Source organism: Cygnus olor, chromosome 7 (assembly GCF_009769625.2).
Source record: "Cygnus olor isolate bCygOlo1 chromosome 7, bCygOlo1.pri.v2, whole genome shotgun sequence".
NCBI lineage: Eukaryota > Metazoa > Chordata > Aves > Anseriformes > Anatidae > Cygnus > Cygnus olor.
Genome location: NC_049175.1, coordinates 38,349,355 through 38,366,830, shown reverse-complemented (window position 1 = coordinate 38,366,830; position 17,476 = coordinate 38,349,355). Strand labels below are relative to the sequence as shown.

The window sequence follows — 17,476 nt, the reverse complement described above, 5'->3', positions numbered from 1 at the left end:
AGAAAGTAAAGATAGAGAAGAGGAATCACATCTGAAATATAATGGATGAATCACAAGGATGGGAAGCATGGTATTTTCTAAAACTTTAAATTTTACAGGAAAGCAATTTTGAAAATTAGACTGTAACAGAATTCCACATGATTTTTTTCAGTGTCTCAACAGTTCCACTTTTAAAAGTACTAATTCTTTTCATAGTGGAATAATTCATATTGACATTAAGGGAAAGGAGTTTTGCACACCATATTTCTTTGCCTTTGAAATAAAATTTACTGCCTCAAATATTAATTCTTATTCTGGAATATTCTGTTCTTTGTGCTTTGTATCTGGTTCTCTGAGAACCTTACTTGGTATACTGAAGTGAGTTTTGTTGACATTTTTATTTTATTTTTATTTTATTTTATTTTATTTTATTTTTATTTTTATTATTATTTATTTTTAATATTTCATAGTCTAGATAATCCACTAATATATTGGACTAAGATCCATCTGCTCTGAAGTTAGGAGAATTATTATTGAATTAAAAAATTGAAATATTTCCTGTGATAAGTAATGATCAATTCCTAACATATTGCAGGCAGTGGGACAGAAATGAATTTCCAAGTGATGCCACCACAACTCTGTATTCTCTGTATGAACTTCTGAAGCAGTATGATGTACCTCCAGCATCTGTTGCCAGTATGAAGTGAGTTTACTTGTCACAGCCCCCTGAAAGTTGATGCTGAAGCTGATGCTGCTTCCACCAAAGTGTGACAAAATCTTGAAGAGTATGACCTCACAATAGTTTTTGATGCATTAAAGCTTAGGTCATCTTAAAAAAAAACACAAACGCCCTATTAAAGAACCCAAGACTAAGTATCTTCCTCCATATAGCCATCTGTATAACATTAATTCTTTCCTTAGACTTGTCGTGTTGATAAAATGAGATTTTAAAAGGTCTTTGAATTGGCAAGTGCTTTTCAAACTGTAGTTCATTTTTAGCTTTTCTTTGAATCCTTCCCAATTCTTCAGTGTAATTTTAAATGCAGACAAAACCAAACTCTATTCTAGTAGTTAGATCACAGCTGTTAAATATGGAAGTAATAGTACATTTTTGAATATGAAGTTCAATCTTTTCTGACTATACTCAGTTTTCTTATTACTTCTAGTGCAGACAGTGGGACTCATTTGGTTATTTACTGAGTTCCAAAATATTCAGAAGTCTCCTACCATGACAGTTGTGTGTTCCTATTTTTTTAAAGAATTTGAAACAGTCAAATACCGTTGTATTTGACTGTTTCTCAAGATGTGTGCCAGTTGACTGCATTGTTTGCAGAATTACCTGCAATTTAACCCATTTCCTATTTCACCACCTTTGTACTGCATACATTTAGTCCTTCATTGTGTTATGTTATTCAGAAACAATTTTTGCAGGAATACATTAGAAGTATACTAGTTATTTTCCATAAACAGCTGAATTTTTGTATTTTTCATCCAACCAACTTCCATCTTTTTCCTTACTGACTGTGAGCATTACTGGTAAAATCACATCTTCTAATATTCAGATACCTTCAAGAGTTTCAGATATATTGCACAAGGTTAGTTTCATACAATGTTTTTCTGATTCCATTAAAGAGGAGTGTCAGATTCTCTGAAGTGATGTTTTTCTGTTTTTGAAGAATTCCTTTGATCCTGGAATTGGCTCGTTTTTCTGTGAAAGTAAACTGCATTAAGCTTACGCATGATTGTATACTTGATTTGAAGAAAGCTGGCATTACTGTAAGTATTAATTAGAAATGATTTTTTTTGACAATGATTCTACTTTAAAAATAATGCTGATGGTTCTGGGTTCTTCTGTCTTCTTCTCTGTATTGCTTATATACTGATTAATATAAATCGTTATTACTTGCATAAATAATCCATTCCTAAACTAGAAAGAGGATGTAAGGTCAGAAATTAGAGTATAGATAGTATAGGGTAATGAGCAGTACGGAAAGTTTCAGCAAATAAATGTTACCTGTACATTTCTGCCTTTATTTGTAAATGTCGTCTGTAGAATGTTTTGATTGGATGTTAAGTGTTGCTTGCAGGTTTTGAAGATTTAACTAGTCTACCCATTGAGATTGTAATTAGTCACCTAGATGTAAGCTCTAAAAGCAATTAATGTTCTGTATGTTCACTTTAGTCTTTATGAATACAGTATCAACTTTGCAGAGCTGCATATGAATTCTAATTTTGCTGAGGAGAAAACTGCGTTTGTCTGAAGCGTGATTATGGAACTTGTAGATAGAGGAGTTCAAAAAAGCTTGACAGAAAACAGTCCCCAGATTGCTATCTTTTCTGGGAACTAGGTCTTAAGCAGTATTGTTCCTTCACTGGAAAGAGAAATCTAGAGACATTGTACCCTAATCCTTAATCCTTTATGTGGATCTCTTCTGACAATATTTGTTCCTGTACCATTCCCAGTTTCTTCTGGTAGGAATTACTCATTTTCCTTTTCCAGCAAATTGTTGTTCGATGCGTTGCTTGATGAGATTTAGTAGTTTTTAGTCTTCTGTAGTATTTTTATTATAATGCTACTGTAGATGTATTCCTAGATGGAAATTTTGTGTCGTCTCTGTAATAACTGGTCTTTCAATGTGTATATCCTTTTTTGATTCTTATGTCCACGTAGCTCTGCAATTTTTTCACTTCCTTCTTGGTTGATAAGCAGAACTGTTCACCACTGTATTCAGATAACAAGTATGTTTTTCAGAAAAAAAAACGTATGTAAAAGTGCCTGATAGTGTTGTTATGCCCATGTAAGTCTTTACTTACCTGAAATACTCAAGCGCATGTAATGAAATTGCAATGGCAAATACCGCCAAACATACCAGTCCATATTTCTCTTGTAATGATCCTACTGTGAGTTACTTGTAATGTAGATTTTACTTATCCTAACTGAAATTTTTCATTCCAGATGTCTGCCTCAGGCCCCCCCCCTTTTTTTTTTTCTGAAAAATTCCCGCAAGTCTGAGGTTGTACACAGTTACATAGCATTCACCTAGAATGTGTTTAAATTGCATTCACCTAGAATGTGTTTAAATTCTCTAGATCAAGGGTTGATTAGGATTTAGTTTCAATATTTTTATAGACAGTAACAGCAAGTAACCCTTCAGTGGCAGCAGTAGAGAAGTTGTGCTTCTATATCAACCTTCTCATCTCCCTTAGAAGTAGTGGGTGTTAAAGTGACTATCTTCAGATTGCTGTGAATCATTGCTACAGTAATTTCTTTATGGTGCTGTAAGAAAAATTCCAGTTCTTTGGCTTTTGCCAAATGCTGATGTATTTTGGATGATACTGATAGTTCTATGTTCACTGAAGTTTTTCAGGACCATGGAAACATAAAGATAATACAGGTCATGCTGAGTGATTTGATAACAGTTTGTAATGAATAATGAATGGAGATGCAGTCATGGCTTTTTCTACTGCTCCATATGAAACCAAATACAATGTATCTGAGATTATACAATCATATAATTTGTATGATTTGATAGTCAGATTCTTCCTGAAGTGTTAAAAATCTGACCTTTTTTCACTTACAGGTTGCGCAACCCATTAAGATTATTCATTACTGTCTCAACTGTCTCTTGTTTATTCCAATAATATACCATCTTAATAACACTATACTATAACGAATTCTAATCCCTCTTTTATTGTTTCAATTAATTAGCTAGTACAGTTGGATTTTCAAAAAGGTATTACAATGGAGTATTAGCATAATTGCATGGTTTTAGTCTGAATCATATTCCTTTTTAATTATTAAAATCATCATTTTGTATCAATCCTTCATAGGAACAAGGGAAACTTATTGAAGTAGAATGCCTGGAATGTGAATATGAAATTCAAAAATTTGGCCCTAAAATTGTGACTTATACCAAAGGAGTTGTTGAGGTATGTTCTTTAGCTTTGAGAGAAAAATAAAAGGCTTAGTTTGTGAAATATGCAAATTGCACTGGACTTGTGTGTCTTAATTCCATTACACTGATCAGAAATTGCTTTAAGCATTATATTCTTTCTAATTGGTCTTCCAAGAAGAAAGCAGGAAGTTGGGCTGGCAAGAATAAAACAGAGAAATAAACAATAGTCATATATTCCTTTCTTAAGTCTTCAGTCTGATAATAAAGATTCATAATATATTAATTTCTAAGAGTAAAGATGGTAGCATTGAAGCATGCAAAGGCAATACTATATTTTTTTCATATTTTACATTTATGGAAGGTGTATTATTGCATATTAAAGGCAATCTCATGCAAATCCTTATTTCCGAAAAATTTGGGTTATTCCTGACAAATTGTCACACTGGGAAGGATTTTTTTTAGATTTCCATAGTCAGTGGACTTGGTTATAATTTAGAGCATCAAAAGTAGGAGCCTAAATTTAGAATTTAGAGGAGTATATAAGAAGATGTATTCATTAAATGCAGTATATGCTAAGCAATTTTTCTTTTGTGTAGGCTCAGCTGAAATTGATAAAAAATCTTGAGTTAACCTTGCAACATGCAGTTCAGTTGGGAGATCCTGATGTGATTCAGGTTGTTTGCACAACCCAATGGAATCTGTGCTTACCACTACTCCAACAAAATTTGCATCAACATGTGCGAAAACCACTGATAGCAGTTGCTGATGTCCTTGAAGAGATTGACAGGTAGCTTTTTATGCTGTGTACATTCTTATCAGTTACTTTGAAAGCTCTAATGACTGAAAAGAAAATACAGATCATAATAAAGAACTAAGCAATTTAAATGTGGCATCAAACTCATAAAAACTCAAACTGTATGATGTTAAGAGTCTGAAAATTTTTGCACTAGCTTGTGACAAGTTAACATCTGCATATACTGTGTACATTTCCTCATTAGTCGTTTAAGTATAGGTCCCATTCATATAAATGTGTTGGAATACAGGTTCTTGTACTAACACCACTTTTTTGGATAAAAACATACAATTAAAAATTTACTTTAAAAATACATCCTGACTTCACTGTTACATATCAAATGAAACACTGCTTGCAAAATACTACTTTTGTATCTTCCGTGATACTTGTTTGTAATTGAAAAACCTGCAGTGTTAAGCGAATTTATTATTTTTAGATATAGTCAACATCTCTATATTTATGCTGCACTTTGTCATAAGCACCTAAATAGTTTTACATTTTTCTCTGAGTGTAACAAGCAAACCTAAGTAAATTTGGACCTTTACATGGACTGACTAGTAAGAACAAAGATCATAACTTTTGTAGTAAAGCTACTATTACAATGGACACAATCTGTCATTTAAGAACAGTAGATGGTTTGTGATAAATTTATTTCAAAGTAAAGTAAGGACTATATTTTCAGTGGCCTTAAAATGTAAACTTTCAGTTGCATGAAGAGGAAACAGAAGCCTGAAGGAGGAGATGTACACTTATAAAACGCACTGTTTTGTATTACTATATATGCAAGCGTTCCTTAACACTTCCCATATAAAGAGTGAATTATCAACATACATGGCTTTGATATTTATACTAAGTTTCATTAATGACAGTTTCTCTCTAAAAGCTTGCAAATTTGATTTTTGGTGGTTGGAGTTTTGGCTTTTGTTATTTGTATATTCTTGAAAATCCTGTATACTCAACCTCAGCTATGAGGCGGTATTATCACTAAAGACTGAATGAATTCACTCGTCTCTATGAACTTGTCTGTTTTAGTTTCTCTTTTGATTGTGGCATTAATTCTAACTGCTTTGGTCAGCAGCATAAGGGCAATACTTGCTGCTCAGTCAGCTTTACTCTAATGTGGGCATACATTAGTTCTTTGCAGGACATTTGATATCCTAGAGGCACTGAAAACCCTCCTGTTCTGTTTTTCTGTTTTTCCTAACATTGCTTTCATCTATCTATCTATCTATCTATCTATCTATCTATCTATTTTTGCCTGGAAATAATCTAAAATAATGTATAGCTTACAGCTGCTATGAACAGCTTCCTGGGGCAGGTGATGAATTGGGAGTGTAGTGTACCCAGGTCTGGAGAGCATGCAGTTTTCAGTGAAAATGTATTGACTTCATGGAGTGGTTTTCAGCAGTCTAGGCAAAGGCACTGACTGCAGTGAGTATGTACACCTGTCATGAGCTGCATTTATAAAAGTGGTAAGAAACCGCAATCAGGACTAGATTTTTAGAAGCTTCTACTTCTGTTATCATCAAAGTGTGAAGTATTATCAAAAGTGTCAATCATGCTCTTGCTAGGAGTTAAGCAGGTTAAAAATCCAGTCACTTCATCTGTCAACAGAAGTGGGCATTTCTGAATGGCAAGTGTGGTATTAAGGAAGAATTCTGCTAAAACACAAAGATCAGTCAGTTTACAAGATGCGTTGCTTCCTTTTGGCTGTGTTTTCTCATGCAGTGTTAACAGAAGTAAAATGCAACTGAGTTTTGTCCTGGTTTTGGCTAGGATAGAGTTAATTTTCCTCCTAGTAGCTGGTATGTTGCTGTGCTTGGGATTTAGGATGAGAATAATGTTGATACCACAGTGATGTTTTAATTGTTGCGGAGCAGTGCTTACACTAAACCAAGGGCTTTTCAGCTTCTCCCACTGCCCTGCCAGTGAGGAGGCTGGGGGTACAGCAGAAGCTGGGAGAGGACAGACCCAGGACAGCTGACCCAAACTGGCCAAAGGGATATCCCATACCATATCATGTCATGCTGAACAATTAATATGGGGTGGCTGGCTGGGTTGGGGGGACCAGCTGCTTGGGGATAGGCTGGGCATTGGTCAGTGGGTAGTGAGCAATTGCATTGTGCATCACTTGTTTTGTACACACTATTAGTAGTAGTACTATTATCATTGTTATTATTATTTTCCTTTCTTTTCTGTCCTAATAAACTGTCTTTATCTCAACCCACAGCCCTTCATTTCTTTCTGATTCTCTTCCCCCATCCCAGAGAGGCACAGGGGAGGGTGAGTGAATGGCTATGTGGTGCTTAGCTGCCAGCCAGGTTAAACCACAACAAGTTTTCATAATCATTTCGTTACAAAGACATGATAATGAAAATGAAAGAAACATTAAGTCAAAAATGGAGTATATTTTCATACTATTGTTACTTTTTATTACTGGGTTGCGCTTTTGGTTAATTTTTAGGTCTAACAATTTCAGTTTGCTCAGTTTAACAGATTACATTTGAATTTTTATTCCATAGCATGTTGATTTTGTTACGTTGCCAAGTTCACATGGAAATTGCTCGTATTGAAGAAGATGAGGATAGAATTGAGGTTGCTGTGCAACATTTACAGAAAGCTATACATCTAGATAACAGTGGGCAGTATCAAGAACATCTAAGATTGAATTTTAACCGTCTTTCTTTGTACGCTATGCTGTATAAGTCTCCTGAGCGTCTAGAGGATCAGGCACTAATGATGATTGAACAGGTAATTGTACAGAATAAGATTAGTAGCTGAAATAGGTTTGCTTATTACATTCTGGCAGAGAAAAGCCAGCCATTTAGTAGAACTGCATATTAGTAGAGCTAACACGGGCTTGCTTTCAGCAACATTAGTTGGTTGCCTTGAAAGCTCTCTGGATTTTCTCTCTGGTCATCACACTGCTTCATACTCTGAAGATTAATGGTTATGATGGAGGATTTTTTCCAATTATGTTCAAACCACTTGTTTATGGAAAAAAATAAAAATGCATTATCCTTGGGCAGAAATACTCATCTGCAAAAAAGAAACTCAGTGTTACGTTTTTGCATGTTCAGAATTGTCAACAATTAAGATTTCATTGTGTGGAACATTTTTATAAATAATGAGAGGAGCAGTGGCCAAATAGCTGAACATCCCATCTGGATTGAAGATAAATCAGTATTATATCACACTTTAAAATGTGAGAAAATACGGATAATAAATCCAGTAATACAATCTAAAGTCACAGTGTAGTCATTTTCAAGAGTTATTGCATCTAACTATTGTGATGCCTTCAGCACATGAACAAAATTCATACTGGCAGCTGATTTGTTAGTTTGCTAAAAGAAACTTCAGCTATACACCGTTTGGGGATATTCACAGAAATTAAGATATGCTCATTGAACCTAAAAAGCAGTATTGGAAAGCTGCTGGTACGATTGTTATATTATTGTTATGATAGAGTTTTGGTGTAGTTTGTTCTAGTTAATTTTTTTCTTTTCACACAAGCTTATTCCATTTAAATATTATTTAAAGAAAGCACTTAATTTTCCTCTGACTTAAGCTAATTCTGGGTGCACTAGGGATTTTTTATATTTCATAGTGAGTCCTAATTACTGCACGACAGGTATATTATTTTTGGTTTCTAAATAAATACTGTTCTTTATTTAAGGAAATATTATGACAGGTCATACAATAAGGAATATAGAGCAATAATACTGCAGGATGTTGTTTAAGATATGCTAAGATAAACGATTCCTATATTGTATTGGCTCAAAATACCAAAGTCTATGATCTACATTCTTACACGTTTAGTAAGTAAGATATATGAATGTAATAGAAATGTAAATAGCATTTTAATAGGTCTAAATGAACCTTGTAACATTTAGTTATTTTCTTTACATAGGCTAAAAGGGGAAAGCAAAAGAATAATGTGAGGAAAAAGAGGTCCCTTCTGGTAAATGCTGGTCTTGCACTAGCTCCTGATTCATTTCAGGTGGTTCTTGATAGTGAAAATGAAGCTAAAGGTAATGTATGTGTGTGGCTAAAATTATGACACTTAACTTTTACTGCTTTGCACAACCTCAAAGAATAGACATAACACATAGTGGCAATATGTGGGGAATATTACAGCGCGAATAGAGTGACAAGTCTGCTGAATTCTGTGGCAAAAATTATAGAATGAAAAAGGATTATAATTCTATGATATTACTGTCATGTATTAATGCTGAAAAATTTCTGTCAGTCAATCTAGGTGTGTAGTTAAGTAACAGTTCTGTCATATGCATTGCGAAGTATTTTTAACAAAAATTATAAGAAACTATGGCTTCCTCATTTCAACGTAAATATGTCTAAGCAGTTTCAGTTATATTCATGTTTTAAAGCCAGGAATACTTTCTAGTCCCTTCACCAGCTTTGCTGTTCTTCTATGAACGTATTCCCAGAAACTCGATATCTTTATTGTAGTGAGGAGCCCAACAGTACTCAAGGTGTGTCAAGTACAGAGGGACAGTCACTTCCGTAGTACTTCTGGCCGTGCTATTTCTGATACAAGCCAAGATGCTATTGGCCTTCTTGGCCACCTGGGCACACAGCTGGTTCATGTTCATGTTCAACTGGCTATTGACCAACACAACATCCCCAACTCCTTTTCTGCCAGGCAACTTTCCAGCCACTCTTCCCCAGGCCTATACCACTGCATGGGGTTGTAATGACCCAAGTGCATCACCTGGCATTTAGCCTTGTTGCATGCCATACAAATGGAGGTGGTCCATAAATCTAGCCTACCCAGATCCGTCTGCAGAGCCTGCCTACCTTCTCGCAGATCATCATTCCTGCCCAACGTGGTGTTGTCTGCAATTTTATCCCTCATCAAGATTAAATGATCCCCTCATCAAGATCATTGATTAAACAAAACTGGCCCTAATACTGACCCCTGGGGAACACCACTATGGCCACTTGGCTGCCAACTGGATTTAACTCCATTTACAAGTACCCTTTGGTCCCAGCAATCCAGCCAGTAATCATTGGAGAGTCAACAGAAAGCTTAGTCTAGGTTATATTAGTGACCATGGCTTAGATTCAAGTGAATATTGATTTCCCAAATAATCATATCAAGTTATTTGTATTCTAATAAATAGCATCTCCTCTATGTCATTACAGTAAAAAAAAATCTCTTTTTGATTTTTCTGTATCACAGGAGTAATTTTCTACCTCAGGAGGGCAGCTCATTCCTCCCTTGTGTCGTTTTTCTATGTTGGTTATTTCTGTTTAATACTTTTTCCCAGATAACTATATCTTGTTGACTACATGAAAGAAAAGTCATTATTCTCAAATTTAAACAAAACTAACAAATGAACAAATTTTGCTACTGATCAAAAATGTATTTCATTGGATTAGTGTTCTTAAAATGCAGCCAGAATGTAACATTTCATATGTTGCATCAATTTCCTTTAATTAGATTAATTAGAGCAATGCATGTCGTGTCAGAAAAGAGATATACCTTGGGGCTAAACAAACATAAATCCATTTTTATATGGGGAGACTATCCCTGCAGATAAATTAAAAACAGAATAGATGCTAGTGGGGTGTGTTTTTTTCATTTTGGTTGGCTGGTTGGTTTTGGGAAAGACTGAGGGATTGAAAAAAGGACTGGATTTCAGGTGTTTCAGAAAGTAGTTGTGAATCAAAATGCATACCTTTCATTTAGATTTTTTCAGCTCTGGTACTTAAAAAATTCCATTAAATTATTTTTTCTTTGTAAGTTTCCTCAGGTAAAAGTCAGAGTCAAGTAAGTTACCTCTGTGCGAAAGCACAACATCATGTTAAAAGTGTGGACAAAGTTGATGGGCATTTGCAACAGCTAAAAAAGGAAAATGACAAAGAGAGGTAATTACCACAGAAAAGACGTGGCTCTTTTCTTTTTGCGAAGTGTCTAATAAGGGAATTTCTTATCATGGAATCATTAAGGTTAGAAAAGACCTCCAAGATCATGTGGTGCAACCTTCCCCCTACCATCTATTCTATTGATAGAAACTGGACACACAGAAGAATGAGTGGATTAAGGCTGAATAACTTGATTCCTAGCTGAAACTTTGCTGAAGCGTCTTTTTTGGTTCTTGTACCACTTTGCATGCTACGTCTTTTCTGATAAACCACACGGTCCTTTCTGAGTGTCAGAAATATTGATCTGTAGGAAAATCATAGCTTTGTCCCTGCTAGAGAAGGAGGATTGGACCAGGTAACTTCCAGAGGTCTCTTCCAACTTAAACCTTTCTGTGATTCTGTGTGACTTTGTTTTCAGCATTTTTATATAATTTTATCGTTTATTTTAAAAAGACTTTTGTTGTTGTTGTTGTTTGTTTTTCTTTTTTGTTTTGTTTTGTTTGCAGCATTAAAAAAAAATCCTGGAATGAAATCTAAACAAAGTGGTTTTCTAAACAATTCAAAATCCTTGTATTCAAGGATTACAATTCAAGGAATACAATTCTTGTATTCATAAAACTTGTATTCCAGACTCATTTTGAAATTCTCAGCATTGATTTTGAAATACTTAGTTTAATTTGGTTTATTTTTTATAAGATAGATAATTAGGGATATGTCACAAACACATTTTAAAAGTTTCAGTATAGCTATTCTCCAAAATATTTTTTTTCTTGCAATCTTGATAAGCTGAGGGTATTTTTTAGAAGTGAATAAAGTAATGGTGTTATCTTTGTTACTGATAAAAAGTCTTCCACTTATTGTTTACTAGATTTAAAATCTTATTTATGGTGACCATCAAAATTGACATGATTTTTGTGGTTTCTAAAGTGTGGAAGATAATTCTGGTTATAAAGTAATCTTACATATGCTTTTTCTTTGATAGAATTAGACTTTGGGCAAATTTGGCAAAAGTTGCACGTACACAAGAAGTGTGGGATGTCTGCCGTACAGCATGCAGATTTTGTCTCCTGTATGATGACACTTTGTTTAGGAGAGCAACAAAACCTAAAAAAAGTAAGTGAAAACATTATTTTGAGTGTCATAAAGGGAACTTTCTCCTCCTTTCATAGAGTCACTTGAAGGAGTAAGCCAGTGTAAAGGTATGGTGTTCCAATGGATATTGTGACATTGTTTTCAAAAAGTTTAGAAATGTAGAAGGCAATGTGTGCTCTCAGAAATTAACAACTGCAGAAAAGCTTAGGAAGGAGAGGTTTGGAAATTATTTCCAGTTTTCATGATAATTCAATGACAGTGCTATCAGGTGATGCTATTAAATATAAGCTTTGGGCCTGAGCTAGTTAAAGTACGTATATTTAGAAGCATAGAATCATGGAATCATTTAAGTTGGAAAAGACCTTTAAGATATTATTTAGTGTTCTTGAGGTCATTATCAGTGTTCTTAGCTGTTCCTCAGCAAGTTTGCAGATGTAAGTGGAGTGGTGCAGTCAATACAACAAAAGGAAGGGATGCCATCCAAAGGGACCTGGACAAGCTAGAACAGTGGGCCCATGTGAACCTAATGAGGTTCAACAAGTCTAAGTGCAAGGTGCTGCACTTGGGTTGGGGCAATCCCAGACAGGAGTACAGACTGGAAGAACTCATTGAGAGCAGCCCAGCAGAGAAGGACTTGGATGTTCTGGTGGATGAAAAGCTTGACATGAGACAGCACTTTGTGCTTGCAGCCCAGAAGGCCAACTGCATCCTGGGCTGCATCAAAAGAGGTGAGGGAGGGGATTGTCTACCCAAATAGAGTCCTTCTCCATCTTTTTTATAAGACCCCTTTAAGTATAGGAAGGTCGCAATGAAGTCTCCACGGAGCCTTCTCCTCTTCAGGATGAACAGCCCCATGTCTTCCAGCCTTTCTTCATCGGAGAGGTGCTCCAGTCCTCTGATCAACTTTGTGGCCCTCTTCCGGACCTTCTCTAACAGGTCCCCATCCTTCTGGTGCTCGGAGCCCCAGGTCTGGACACAGTACTCCAAGTGGGGCTTCACAAGGACAGAGTAGAGGGAGGCAATCACCTCCATCGACCTGCTGGTCACACACAGCCTTCTGGGCTGCAAGTGCACACTGCTGGCTCATGTTGAGCCTTTTGTCCACCAGAACTCCCAAGTCCTTCTCTGCAGGGCTGCTCTCAATGAGTTCTTCTCCCAGTCTGTCCTCATGTCTGGGATTGCCCTGACCCAGGTGCAGCACCTTGCACTTGGACTGTTGGCCACGTTCATTTTTGTGTTCTGTTTCCTCCTTTACTTCTTCTAATCCTAGGATTAGTGGGTGAGAAAAATTGAAGATCTTCTCTGTATGTAACATATATTGAGGATCCTATTAAGATCCTATTAATGATGCTTTTGGTGCATGGTTGCCCTGAGTTCCCGATAAGTATTTTTTTTTTCCATTAGTTTGAAAAAGAGATGAGAGATGAAACATGGCTAGTCTGGGGAAAGTGAATATGTATGATTGCTCAAGGAATGAGGAGCTCTTCATTCAAATTAACAGTCTGTAGGTTTTAAGAAAACAAAAACGTAATTTTCAGCTTAAACTAAAATGTTACTTTGGAATATTGAAATATGATTAAAAATATTGGACAAAGACTAATAAATTAGATCTATCACTGAATATTAAACTTGAGACGTTGAACAGAACCTCTGGTTCAGGAGATTGCTTGGATGAAGATGCTGAATACCTGTGAGGATAGGCCACAGAAAAAGTACTTTTTTATAATCCATTTTTAAGCCTTTCTACAAGTACCCAGTATTGACCAGAAATGTAGAGAAACCCACTGAGATAGCATTTATGTTCATGCTTAGTGTTTGTATTAAAATGATCTTAATCATTTCGCTTTGCTATTGAACCAATGAAAAATTAATGCTGTTTTTCTCTTTATTGATATATATATTGCCAGAAAGTCAACCCCATTCATGATTTAAAAACTTCAGGATTTTAACCTCTATCACTATGTAATGTTCAGCACTGGACTTCCATTGAAACATTGACATTGAACTAGAGCACGTGATTTATATTTATAGTAATGCTATTTGAATATGCATATTACGACTGGAGCAAGTTATTTGCTGAAAATACTGAAGTTTAAATATGCATAAATGTAGCAAAATCATGGGTAAGCAATGGGCTTCTTGAGGAGAATGGATTCTGAGTGCAATAAATTATATTGACAAAAAAAATTATAGTCTGAGTGAAGTAACTTCAAATCTGTGCTTGTAAATGCTTTCTTGTGGATTTCAGATTATACAGGGATATTTAAATTCTAAAATTAAGGTAATTTTTGTCAGATTTACGTGTTAATAATAATAGAACTTTTTTTTTTTTTTTTAGCACAGAAGAAGAAAGCTAGTATAACTATGATGGATGATGATCAAGGTGATGGCTTACCAGGAGAATTATTACTACCTGCTAAATCCTTCTCTTTTGAAAGAGATTTACTCAGAATATTAGCAGAAATAAGATTTATTAATGCAGAGGTAATCAACCTACACAGCTGTTACTCATATTTGTTTCATTTAGCTTTGGTTGTATGTATCATTCTAGGAATATTCATCTTACAGCACTAGAATTTGGAGTTTGAGTCATTATTTTGTCTCCACAGACATTAGAGGAAGTAGTTTCATGAAGCATCTGTATAAAAATACTGTGTGAAAGTAACTATAGTATCACTGCATATGGTTTTAACACTTTTTTTTACAAGGGATGTTGTTGTAAATATTTGACGTGACATAATGTTCCAGGATCCTTAAAGTTCCAGCATGATAAATATGTTTGTGTGTGTATATATGGCGTATTTTGTTTTTCTCAGTTGAGTTATTTATTTAATAAAATTAAGCGTAAGCAATTTGAAGGTTATTTCATATAATTGGTTTTGTATGCCTGTACAACATCTGAAGGAACATTTTGTGTTTTTTCTTTTTTCAAGAGGTGTAGACACAAATATGAAGTCAGAGTCCATTTTCACATAGATAACATAGGTAGAAAATGTATTTCTTTGTATCTTTCCAGGCAACGATTCATTTATTAAGATTGCAGGGAATTGAGCTGAACGACCACACTGTACCTACAGAAGATAAAAGCCAACATCCTTCAGGATATGTTTTAGATTTTCCTGAAAGTGATCTAGAATGGAAAGCATACAGGTACTTACCAACTCTAACAAATTGTTTTATTATCAAACACAGACTATAATTTACTAAGTTATTTCTTTTTAGTAAAAATAATTTTTCTTCTCAGAAAGAGTAGTTAGACATTGAAACAGGTTACCCAGGGAAGTGGTGACATCACTGTCCCTGGGGGTGTTCAAGGAAAGGTTGGACCTGGTGCTTGGGGATATGGTTTAGTGGGTGACATTGGTAGTAGGGTGATGGTTGGACCAGATGATCTTGAAGGTCTTTTCCAACCTTAATGATTCTGTGATTGTTATCAGATAGTTCATATGTTTAGCTATGAATGGTAGTGGGAAAAGAAGAATCTAAGAAATCATTTGAAATAATTTTTCTCTAATTTGCTTTCATTCTGCAATGTTCATTTTGTTTTTCATTTAATGTTTATTTCTCTGAAACCAGAAGCTACCTTTGAACCTTCCTTCAAAGCTATTAAATCTATATTATATTGACATTTAGGCCGTGAAATTCTACATTTAAAAACATATTCCACCAAATCAAAAAACTCCATCTTGATTTATAGCTCCTATAAATATAATGATATCTGAGTACCTGAATAAACATGTAACAAATTACTTCAGTTTGCAAAAGTAAGCTGTTCCATACATTCACCTGGAATTAATGAGGGAGAGTAAACCATAGCTTTTTTTCTCTTCCTCTTTTCTCTTCCTCTTTTCTCTTCCTCTTTTCTCTTCCTCTTTTCTCTTTCTCTTTTTCTGGTCTCGCAGTATTATTTATTGTGAAGGAAGAGGGAGAGAAAATTTTAAATATGATATTTAAACTCTCTTCCTTTCACATTTGTACTAATATTAACTGTTGTCACAGTGGTCATCATGTCCTATAAGAGCAGGTTATTAGAGTTTTGTCCCTAAGGCTCTTCATTAAGTCTGAAGATGAAGTAAAGTTTCTTGCAGTCAGCTTTCAAATGTTCAGTAAAATAGGAAAAAGTAAAAACTGATCAGAAACAAGGGACAAAAAAGATGAAGATTCTGTTCTACAATTTGCTGCGAAGCTGTTTTTGAGTTTAACCAATTTACTTGTGCCAGTGTCTCTTTCATCCAATTAGGCTAAAAACACATAGGGAAAAAAATCACTTTGGTCTACTATGTTGTCTGCTGTTGGTGACATAGTAATACCCTATGTCAGTTTATGGTTTTTTGCATTTATGACTTAACCAAGGTCATTCTGTCTGATCATACAAGATGGTGTTTTCAGTATTGCTTTATCTAGTGTAATATATATCTTGATAATTAATTTCTACATAAAAGAATGTTATTGCATTGACTATGGAATGTTATTTTATAAAAAATGGACTTAGCATTTCAGAACATCTAGAGATGTCTTTGAGTGGAAGAAGACATGAGGTTGTGAAAAAGATACCTCATTCAACACTAGAGTGGAATGCCTTACTTTTTATTCAAGTAGAACGTTGCCATAGATATTTAATGATTTCTAGCAGTGATGTGTGGATTCACACACATTTTAAAAAGCGTGGATGAACTGTGAAATTTACGTTAGAGCCAATATTTTTAAGCTAATAGCATTTGAGTGTCAGAGACTGTTCGATGTTGATACTAATAACTTTCATGAGTCATCTTGTCATCCAAGTAATTATAAGTTAATGGATAGAGATGTAATAAATGCAACTGAAAAGTAATTTCAAAAAATATATTTTTTTTGTTGATTCAGATATACTTTTACATCTTTAGCCTTAAGATATAATTCCTTCTAGTGTTGTACTTTTGGAATAACAGCTTCTTAATACTAATTTTATAGTTCATGGATAGACTACTTATCTCAGTATGCTATGGAAAATTTCCTGCGTGCAGCTGAAATAGGAGAAGAACTGAATGAAGCCTGGATTGTCCATAATGCTGTGGTGTATATCTTAAACTACAATAGGCATCTTATCACATCAGGAAGACAGAGGGAAATTATTGAGTATCTGCAGACTCTTCTTGGAGCAGTCAAGATTGTTGGGCACACTGGGTAAATTTAGAGTTTTGGTTACGAACATGCTGTTGTTTCTATAACAGAAAAAATATTTTCACAATGTTAGTTTGTGTCATGAGAGAATGTTATTGCTGGCTTTTATTAGAAGGACTTCAGCATATACAGAATACTTCAGAAGGTAAATTGAATTTTGTGGTTGGAAAGTGAGGTTTTAATCCTATTTGTTTCTATTCACTGTAATCCATATTAACCTTAGTCTAAATAATGTTAATTTCTTTTCATTATGGAATAGCAACATGTGCATATGAAATAGTGCATGTGCATGTGTCAGTTTTGTTGACCTGCTCAGAAAGAATCAGGAAAATTTTTGTAGCCTTTCTGTTGGCAGGAGCTTGAAATGTGTTTACTTGCTCTCAGTTACTCTGAAGTTGAATTATATACTAAATATAGTTTATTGTAAATATTTCTAATCACAGTAAGTTCTGAAATACAAAACAAAGGAGGAAAAAAGAAAGAAAAGGGAATGTGTGCAATAATTGACCACGAAAATAGATTTCACAGTGATTGAGAGAAATCTTGTTCTGTAGCAAATGCAATGGCAGAATGATTAACTATTCCAGAGGAATACTCAAGTCAAAGTTTTGTCGGACAAAACCCTAGAACTTTTAGCACTTTTTTACTGACAGTGACTTCAGAACTA

General features: G+C 34.8%; 1 protein-coding gene across 1 annotated transcript in view; it reads left to right on the top strand.

The window, feature by feature from the left end:
* Positions 1–17,476, top strand: part of CFAP46 (cilia and flagella associated protein 46) — a 73,339-nt gene that overhangs the window by 13,235 nt on the left and 42,628 nt on the right. The window contains 11 exon segments of the mRNA XM_040564064.1: positions 575–682; positions 1,656–1,755; positions 3,811–3,909; positions 4,472–4,662; positions 7,191–7,419; positions 8,579–8,699; positions 10,437–10,560; positions 11,540–11,670; positions 13,988–14,133; positions 14,666–14,799; positions 16,600–16,812. Of these exon segments, the coding sequence (XP_040419998.1) occupies positions 575–682; positions 1,656–1,755; positions 3,811–3,909; positions 4,472–4,662; positions 7,191–7,419; positions 8,579–8,699; positions 10,437–10,560; positions 11,540–11,670; positions 13,988–14,133; positions 14,666–14,799; positions 16,600–16,812 (1,596 nt within the window).